Raw genomic sequence first — 11,074 nt, 5'->3', positions numbered from 1 at the left:
GATAGTAAAGATATTCACTCAGTGTATGTATCATTAATTATGAAATTGAATATATCATCTGTTATACTCTCAGATGTCTTTCAACTTAACAGTGAAAGTGTCATTGCTCATATAAGAATAATATAAGAATGCTGAGAACAGAGCATCTCATATCTTATACAAGTGTATTTCTTTTTTATTTTGACTTACTCAGAATTCAAATCTGAGTTCTTGAGATTAATGTAGAGAAGTGCAAGATTTCTTCTGAGATTTATCAAGATAGATTGAGTCATTGATTGATAATTTTTTATATCTTGAATTTGATTTATAATGATGATATCTTTATTCACTCAGTAATTTAGCTTTATAATCACTGCATTGATAGCTGCTCAGACTGAATTCATTCTTCTATACAGTTTCTCAAACTCATCTCACTAGTTTCTTATTAATTAAATCTTTCTATCTGTAAGCTTCAACAATATTGATTTCATTCAGACTGCTAGTATCTTGAATTGTGATAAAACTAAATCAGCAGATATAGTGAACTTAGATCTGAATCTATTATAATGAAGAAGAGACTGGCTAAAACTGAATCAGATAATCTATGAATTATAGATTAATAAGTATAAAGAATTTACAAAGTTCTTTAGAGAGAATGTACTCTATATACATCTCTGCTTATTCTTATTTATAGCCTGCATGCTGATTCAAACTAGAGTAGTATAAACATAAGCTTATATAAATTGATTATCACATGAACAGAGTCACACTGTGACATGTTCTGATAAGATAAGAGCTTATTTCAATGTCTAGGCTAAGAACAGTATAGTATTGAATTGAATGCAGAGCTCAACAAGTGGCTGAGACATGAATGAACATTGAATTCAGAGCTTGTATTTACAAGTATTCTTTATCAATTGAGACACTGTCTTTCAACTTCAAAAATGCAATCACAGTTTTGTATCTGTTTTTAACTAGTTCTAGCTGCAAGTTATATCTCTTATCACTTCACATATTGTCACCTGTATAATCTTCATTCATAGATGAATCTAATAGCAAAATTATAACATCTTACAAAGACTTGTTCAAGTTTGCTTCATCAGAGAGAAGTCACATTATAGCATGCTCTGAAAATCAATACTATAGACTGAAGTGTATACATAATCAAGCACTGAGATAGTATTGTTGATCACTCATTTCACTGAATCTCTGCAAGTAAGACAGTAAGATAAAATATTAGATCTATTTATCTTCTCTGTTATCTGCATTCTCTTGTTAGATACTCTAGTGCTAAATACAGTATACAGAACCTCAGATTCAACTTGTACTGATAAGTAAAAGATGATACATAGTACAAGTTTTATATAATAGAGAAGACACTAATAGTATTTTCAGCATTGAGCTTGCAAGACTTTTCATTATGATTTGATAATTTTTCTTCAATCTAGATCAATCTCTCTTTCTATACTTTGACAATTTAATGAAGATGCATGATACAATGTATCTAGCATAGCCTGTATTAATATAGACAGCATATCTGACATCTGAAAATGCAAGAACACTGATGAACTCAATTTTATACAGAGTTTAACAGTATATAAGAATGCAAGATTTCCTCTAAATTCTGAGATAATGAACAGATATTCAAAACACTCACAGATCTTATTAACACAGTTTCTCAGATCAGTTTTCAAGACTTCTTTATTCATCAACTATCAGAATGTCTTAAGTAATGAAGCTCAATGACAAGTTCTCTGCTACTCTTCTGCTAGCTCAAACACCTTCATATACTTCTATCAATGAAAGTTTTCAGTATTGTGTTATTCACTCACTCATTATATAAGAAGAATTGAAAGATCTTCTATTAGAATTCATTTATGAAGTTAAAGCAGTAAAAACTCATCTCTCTCTGAACTCAGAGAGCAAGCCAGCTGACTGAAAGCAAGTTAGTGATGAAGATTAAAAAAAGAATGAGAAAAGAGTTCACACTTCAAAAATAAAATACATAACTATCAATGAAATGCACACTGACATTTATATAAATATCAGTTCAATACAGCTGATATCAGATTTAAAACAGCTTCTTATTCAGCAGTTAGATCTTATATGTTGAGATCTGAGTTCAAAAGTATTATAAAAGTGTATAATCTCAATATATCTCTCACTACTTCTGAACTCTGACTAACAGCAAATCAGTTGAGACAAAGTCAAATCAAAATATAAAATCATTGAATCAATTGAACTGAACAACATCATTGATGTGCTGAATGAATACATGTTTATTATTCACAAATATATCAGTAAGAGAGAGAGAGAATTCTCTAATCAAGTCAAATTCTCAAATGACTTAGATAATAAATTGAAAAAGTTGATAATTTACATTAATGTTAAATTGAAGATACTATATGATATTCTGCAGAGAATGCTACAAGATATCAAGAGAGTAAACTTAATGAAGAATAAACTGTCAGTGAGTGAGACTTAAAGAAGAGAAAATATAGATACTAATACAGAGATAGATTGAATAAAAAGTTCTGTTTCATTTCTTACTGAAGCTCTGTGATCATGTAGAAAAGCTATGAGTGATTACTGCAGACTTCAAATCTCAGAATCTGAAGCATCTTCTCTTACTTATCAGATATATTAACAGTGTATATACTACTATGAAACAGTATCTTACATCATTGTTGCAGTCTGAGCAGATCAGCTATGATCTTCTCTGAGCACTTTTTAAGCTCAGCTCACATATATATATCATATGTCTGAGCACTGATAAGTCATGATGTGTCATATTTAATGCTGAAGAGAAGGTCACAGAAAAAGAAGTACAGTATTATAAATTAAAGTGCCAGTATCTGAATTATAATGAACAGATCTTTGATGAGATAGAAGTCAAGTTTGAGATTATCAAGTTTTACAGATATAAACAGATTCACATTCTTGACATATTTTCACTATATCATCACTCAGATTATGAGCAGATGTGCAATGACCTCATTGAGTGTAGATGTATATTTCATAAAGTTATCTCAGAGACACTGAGTAATACAGACACTCAACTTCAGCACTGTAAAGAAAGTATGTTTATCATGAAAAACTATCAGATCATTGTGATGAATATCAATAATTAAGTGATAATTAATATAATCTTCTTCTATGAAATGAAACTCAACTATAGCTGATTTCAAATCTATGAGAGCTGGGAAAATCTGTTAGCTTATAGTATCATTTTTATTGATTCAGAGCAGTATTAAAAAGAGCTGAAGAGAATGAAGAGTAATAAATTGAAAATAAGAAAAATAACTGATAATAATTTACTGATCTGCTATTTGATAGTCTGCTACTTCAGCTTTGAGAAGAAATGTTTCTATAAGTTCAAATTTCACATGAGAAAAGATTGTTTGATTCTCTGATATTCTCTGAGTAAAATATACAGTGACTGATCTACATGAGATTCAGTGATCAGAAATGTCATTCAATTATCTACAGGTCTTAGAAGATATCAAATACATTCTCTTATCTCTGACAATCTCTCAGCTGAGGCATTTTCATACTTCATTAATCAATGATTTAATTAGAAGAAAGAAATGTGAGCTCAATATACTCTTACAGTATATTATTCATGTATATCTCTGATTCTGATTTTAACTAAAGACATTGATTAATCTAGTAAGTCATCAGAAGTTAAAAAGACTTTCACTGTTAAAGTAACTGCTAAGTGATTCAATCTCTCTCTCTATTCAGTAAGCTGACAATCTCAAAAGAGTCAGTATATTTCATACTTAACATTGTAGATATTAGCAGATGAATTGATTATCAATCATGATAATTCTCTTAAACTGAATATAACACTCAACTGAATCTTCAAGATCACTAGATACTTCAATACAATCTTACTGTTAAATGAAGCAGATATTTCTATGAAAAAGAGGTCAGTATATTATAATAATCACAATTATCTTATGATTATTTTTCTTCATAAACTTAAATACTATAAAGAAATTCTCTTTCTTACAATCAACTGTCTGATAAAGTTCAATGAAGTGATTCTCAGCTGAATTCACTTAAAAGTTAAGTATAAAGATTTGATAAAGAAGTTCTGAAGAGAGATCTGAATATATTTTCTCTTAAAGATATCTACAGACAAAGAACCTGCAGTTATTAAAGATTATAATCTCAATCATTTGAAATCAACAGTTCTGAATGACTGAGATGTGAGTTTTATATAATACTCACTTGAGAATTGCTTCTCATGTGATTTTAAACTTAGATCAAAAATCTCATATTCATCACTTATGCATTAACTACAGTCAAGGAAATGCATGTAATATACAAACACTTGAAATTAATAGTGAAGTTAAATGACAAATTTCTTGAAGAGTTCAACAACTACAGTCAGATGAAAGAATTATATATATAGAGTGAGAATTGCAGCAGTCAAGAACACATAACACTGACTTCAGAATATGTGAATTATTTATATATGTTTTTCAGAATCTCTAAGAGAGGCTGATTTTTACACATCTCTCTGAACTAATGCTTTTCTTTTTCTTCATATTTACTCTCAGTAATCATATCTGATGATGAGAATGTCAGTTATAATACTGAACAATGATGAGTCACACACTTCATCTGATATAAGATATATCTTGATGAATTTTCTGTAGTGTATGTATCATTTTTTATCTTTCTTACTGAAATATTCAATAGTTTATGAAGTTAGTTAATTATGTAAAATTTCATCTTTTATTCATATATAAACAGAAAGTGTGAAGAGATGCTGAATATTATCTTATCTTCTTATTTATTTTCAGATTCTTAACTTTGCAAATTATCACTTTCAAAATATACTGAGATGTAAAAATCATTGTCTAGTCAATTCAGATGTGTCTTTCTTTTCCTTTTTTTTCAGTTTGAACCTTAGTGTTATAGGTTTCAACAGCTTTCTTTTTAAGTGTAAGTCTAAAATCTCTGAAGGAATGTTCAATGAGTAATAATTATTGAAAGAGAGATGCTAATAAGAACTAATAGAGAGTTATTTAAGAACAAAGACTTCTCTCAAAGATGCTAAGAAAGTATAACGGTTATAAAACCCCTAGTGATGATCATGTCATGTGAAAGCTTCTAGAAACACTGACAGTGAAAAGAGAACAGAATGAGCAGCAACACCTTGTACTATGAACTCTCGTGTGCGCAAGGTGAGTGATATTATAAGGGGTGATTTTGAGGCTAAGTCAAACTGTGGTTCAGTGAGGCAGCTGCAGAGAGTATTGTATATTTCTGCTGATTATTATTAATTTCAGCTGATTTTAATTGATTTTAGCATTGTATTTTTAGTTGATGTTATTCTGTCATCTAGTATGAAACTACAGTTGAATATGCAGAGAGAGAGAATTATAATGAAAGTGCTCATCACAAAGACAAAGAACTTAACATCTAAAGTAAAAAAAAGATGTATAATGAGTAAAAAATGTAATTTGCATCACACACAAATCTTGAAAGAATTAGCATCACATGATTCAGCTCACTCTGCCATTACTGTGTACACACATGATTAGTCTTTTAACAACAATCTTTTCAGATAAGCAACTGAAGTAATTCTGCTATTTTGAAAAGAAGTTAATTAAAACTCTGCTTCTACAGCTCTCAATACATACTGGTATTATAAAGAAATTAAAAAGTTTATGATGATCATCATACTGAGTCATGTTACAACACATTGCAATATCAGTTGAAAAGACAGAAGCTCAGCGAGTCAGTATCAGTGTATTGAGATAATCTGTCAAAGATTTGATTAACTAAAGACACATTAAAAGAGTTGAACTGAAGAAACAGTTATCTGAGATCATCTCAGATATGTCATAGACCTGTCACTTGATAATTTTATACAGAGAAGAAGCATTGTGAATCTTTTCAATTTACTTCTGACTTTCTCTGCAATTGTGCACCTGCTTCTCTGAAATAGATAGAGAGTCTTTCAAGACTGAAAGGTTCTGACTTGTCTGATCTTAGAATGTATATGATGACAAATTCTAGACTGACACAGTGCTAATAATTTGAACCTCAATTCTGAACCTGAAAGCCTCAATCAATCAATGAACAAATTCAATTCTCATAATAGAAAGCAGTGTGTGAGATCTTCTTCATCATCAACTGTAGATATCAAGAACACTACAAAGATTATAAGTATCATGGCCTATAATTGTAACTTTCAGCAGAATCTAATTAATCATGATATTTACTCTGATGAGTATGAATATTCTGATAATTGAATATCAGCAATGCTAAATAACTGAGAGAAGATCAAAGAAAGATTATCTTGACCTCTTCAAAGTTCTCTAATGAGCATTTCCGAAAATTTAAAAGAGTGAATACATACACATCTAAAGAACAATCAGTCACAATGTCAGTGATTACTATTATTGAAGATGATGTCAGTGATCTTAAATGCACTGAAGAAGAATACTTATTTGAAAATCTTACTCTCTTAACTGACAGTACACTGACTCAGGTCAAATCAGATCACTTCTATGATGCATATTCTAAGCAGCTTGATTGTCAAATCTGCAAAGAGCTTAGTAATTATATTATATCATTAACACAGTGTGATCTTCTAATGCTAGCAAACTTCTTTTTAAAAGTAAAAGATTTCAATGAATTCTTGACTATGACTACACAGCAGTCTTATTATAATGATGTACTAGAAGCTTGAGACATACACTCTCTCTAATCATATCAATAAGATGAATCAGTCTATAATAAACAGATACAGAAATGCAGCTAGAGTATACAAGCTTTATAATAATCTTTCCAAGCTATTTTTAGATTATAGCTTCACAGTGTTGTAGATATGCTAATTATAGACATAGACACTCAGAATTATAGAATCAAGTTACTCAATCTAACTATTAATGTTATCTCTGACTGCTTTAATTATAGTAGAGCATTCATATCTGTAAGAAATTGTCTCAGAATGTCACTTAAATTGTTCTTCTTAATTTAATACATCTTTGTCACAAGCTCATATTTCACCTGTTTCACATTATTCTGCAGCACCAGCTAGACTGACCGCTGAAACCATGAATTTCACATTTGGTCTCATTTGATCTGGTCTCATACATTTCTTGGCGTGAATCCCGCTGGGACTGGCTATCAAAAAAACATGTAAAGTGACTATATATCAGATCTTAAAATGAAACCATAACTTGAAAAAAATGAGAAAGTGGTCTCATTTGGTCTCATTTAGTCTCATTCTTGACATAAAGTTACTATTTTTAGACATTTTAAGGTTTTTTTTAGACTATTTTTAATTTTTTAAAAAGTAACACTTTTTGGTAACACTCAAATGAGATTTAAAGTCATTTAAAGCAATAAAAATAATTTAAATTGAGAAGTGAAAATCATGATCTCATTTGGAAAATGTGACAAGAGTAGACAGTAAGTCTCACTGAGACAGTATGAGACTACTATCTAATGTTAAAACCGTGTAATGAGATCAGTTGAATTGATAATAAAACTATCAAAAAATCTGATCCTGGTCTCAGACACGGTCACACGGTCAGTCTAGCACCAGCCAGCATGCAATGAGTAAGTCTTCAACCTCTTAATCAATGCAAACAGCAATGTCTGAGAAAACATTCAAATCACTTTCTCTGTCACATCCCTGCGTGGTAAATGAGCCCTCATATATGTTCTATCACATAAAATAGAACGGCGTTAGTGTGAGATATTAAGTCTTGATTATGTTCTCATCAATATGAATCTTGTCAGATGAGTTATGAGATGATCTTGTGTTATATCAGAGATACAATGTTTATCAGTCTGAAAACAATTAATAATGATATTAATACTCTCTTCTTTATAGCTTCACTCTGTGTCTCTGATCAATCTCTGTGAAAATATCAACAGTGCTATTGATATCACTGCAGTTAACAACTATCAGTTACAGTTTATATGCAGTTTCTAGAAAAAGATATTCTTCACTTAAACATTTTCATGAAATAAACAGTTTTATCAGTCATGTGATCACATGTGTACATTTCCACAGAAATGTCTTTAGAAAGATTATCAATTTTAGCAGATATAATGTAACAGAATGATATGTATAAGAGCTTTTAAAGTGTTCTGAATTTGAGTGAGCTTTGCTGACACTGTTACTCTTTGAATTCTGTGAGAGCTTGCTTTCCTGATCTTTAACAGAAGATGAGTTCAATGACAGACTGAGATCAGACAGTTGAATGAATCAGAAATCAACTGCTGTCTATCTCTGATATATAAATATCTGTAAAGACTGTAGTGAAGTTATCATAGCTGAGATTATTGAACAGACTAAACTGAAGTTTGATTATCAGTCTCATCATTTTTGATAGCTATCAAGATATACTTATATAATCAAACTCAACTACTCTGCATAGTTAGTATTAATGCACTTGTTTTCAGCAGATCAAGTAAACTTAAATTCAAAAACATATTTATCTCATCAAGAGATTAAGTCTTAGTTTCAATGAATAACTTCTCTCTTTAAACTCTGATTTCTTAAATATGTCATAGTGATCTTTCAGAGAAATAAAAAGAGCTTATAATTAGTGTGTTACTACACAGTGATAAAATAAATCTCAAGAGAATTCTTCAAATCTGAAGAATAATCAATTCACTTCAGAGTATTGATCAGAAAGTTCTATGACTCAAGAATAAGTCAGTATCTATAGAATATCAGCACATGTTGAATCATGCAGTGAAATTTAAGAAGCTTGAAATTATTAAAAATCAGGTTGCTGAGCTAGCTGAAGCTGCTATCACTGTCAGATATCTTAATAATATGCAAGATTATAGACAGTCTGATTGATCAATCTTCACTCTTTCATTTTATGAAAAACTCATCACAGTGATGATATCAGTTGATTCTAATAAATTTGTGATCAGTATAAATAGAAGTTATCTTAATAGATGTTTGAAGAAAAATAATATCAGATAAGATAAACTGATGAATCTCACTAGTTAACCTGAGATCAAAGAGTAAGTCATTTGAAGATAATTTTTCTTTATCAGTATATTATACTTACTTAATTTCAGTTGACTGTGTTGTGACTGCAATAGTCAAAACAGAGATACATTATATTATAATTATTATCACAAGTACTATATAAACTGCTTGAACACTACAGATTTCTCTTTCTCAGATTCAGAAATAAATATCTTGTTTCATAAATAATTCACATAGTGATATCTGAGATTAATTATGAGAAGCTAAATAATCAGAGAGAATGAAGAAGATGTGACTTGATTTTTCAGTCTTATTACTGTCATTGTAATGAATGTACAGTTGTATGTGAATACATGACTTGAATGTAAATAACTACTTCTCTCTGAACTCTCTTTCTCTCACTATCTTAGTATTTTATTAAAATAGCTTATCTAGTTGATAATGAGATATCTTTCTTTCTGTATCTAGATTTGAAGCTCTAGCAATAACTTTGTAGTACTAAAATATCAGATGAAATAATAAATATCTATTAGAATTACAGATGTAATCTCTGATACTATTATCTATATCTTTTTTCCTAGATTATCAGATATATTACTCTAAGAAATTATGAGATAAGTATTGAACTGATCTGCTCTAAGTCTTGATATAAAGTTGTACAGCTATAGTTTAATATAAATAAGACTCAAATTGTCTATATTATATAATTTATCTATTATCTCTAGATAACTTTTGCTGAGGCTATAAAGCTCACTTAACTTAATTAACTGTCATTCTTATCTAAAAATGACAGAGACTGTGAAACATGAAAACATACTTCATAAGAAATCTCATCAATGATAAATCAGATTCTTTTTAGATAATTTAGTATTTATATATTATAAACATTACAAGACTCTAGAACTGCATTCATTTTATATATCAGAGTATATATTAGAGCTTTTCTTAACACTCTAAATAATATATCAGAAATCACAGATGAAAGAATTATCTTCTTTCAAAGTTTCTGAAAACATTCATTCTCATTAATTTAACTGAACAGAAATAATATAATATGTTGTGAAATTTCTTATATTATTGATCTTACTGCTTTAATTTAATGATATGTTTAAGTAGATAAATTAAATAAATTCAATAATATCACTCACTTCAGTGTTATACAGCTTGAAGATTCTCAGTATTTAATGTAATTTGAAAAGAATCAGCTGACACAATAAGTCTATGTCATATTTGTCAGCCAGTACATAGAGTCAGACCTGTTTAAGAAACACAGAGATGAAGTTCTTTCAGAGTCTGGTATTTTCAGATAATGTGAAAGTACAGCCTAAGTTCTTACTTTGCAGACTCAGAACAATGAGACTCTCTACAAACTCATAATACAAATATTCACTCCAGATACTTCTCTTCTTGTATGGAATTTCTGGATCATTGCAGGCGTCGTCTTCGGATGAAGATTCTAATTCAGAAGGTTCATCTGAAATGGCCTTCAATTCAGGCTCAAGCTCGGACTCAGACTCAGACTCGGACTCAGGTATAGGCTCCGGAGGTTCGTCCTAGTTCACATTCAAGCAACAGTTATTGCATTTCTTCTTTTCCTTCGCGGTTTCTGTGACCTTATGACGGGGGTGTGTAGTTTTGAAAATACACATATTCACATAACCGAGCGAATGTGTCTATATCAACCTCTAACCAGACAGCATGTCCAGTTTTTGCCTCTTTCATTTCACTGTTTATAAGAGTATTCAGGCTTTGAGAAAGCCTTGCCAATGCAGAAGAATGCACAGCTACTTTATTCTTATTAGCCTCAATAGTGAAGATGAATAAGGGTGAAGAAAGATATCTAAGAGTGTTAGACTCTGACCATGTCAAGATTGCCACAGATCACTCACCTCTCAAAGGCGCCCTTCATCTGAAATGATGATAACCAGAGCCAAAATCGCCGTTTCATGTAAGAGGAGTGGTGGATATGATCAGCATTTGCAAGATAGTGTTCGTGCTTAAATCATTTCATCCCACACTATGTGTCTTGATATGATTGGTTGAACTGCCGACGCAGATCAGGCACAGGAACATTTGTTGGAAATATCCAAGGAGGCTCTGCGCCGCTAAGAG

The 11,074-nt window shown here is 30.5% G+C and overlaps 1 protein-coding gene across 1 annotated transcript; it reads right to left on the bottom strand.

The window, feature by feature from the left end:
- Window positions 1-10,248: 10,248 nt before the first annotated feature.
- On the bottom strand, window positions 10,249-10,871 carry BDBG_07856 (uncharacterized protein; the record flags this gene model as incomplete). Its single annotated transcript, XM_031723289.1, has 3 exons — window positions 10,249-10,515; window positions 10,646-10,802; window positions 10,852-10,871. 3 exons carry the CDS (start codon window positions 10,869-10,871, stop codon window positions 10,249-10,251), a joined length of 444 nt encoding a protein of 147 aa, XP_031580425.1.
- Window positions 10,872-11,074: the final 203 nt, after the last annotated feature.

Source organism: Blastomyces gilchristii (genome assembly GCF_000003855.2).
Source record: "Blastomyces gilchristii SLH14081 genomic scaffold supercont1.21, whole genome shotgun sequence".
In the NCBI taxonomy this organism is placed as follows: domain Eukaryota; kingdom Fungi; phylum Ascomycota; class Eurotiomycetes; order Onygenales; family Ajellomycetaceae; genus Blastomyces; species Blastomyces gilchristii.
The sequence above is the reverse complement of the archived record's forward strand: the minus strand, read 5'-3'. Positions and strand labels throughout refer to the sequence as shown.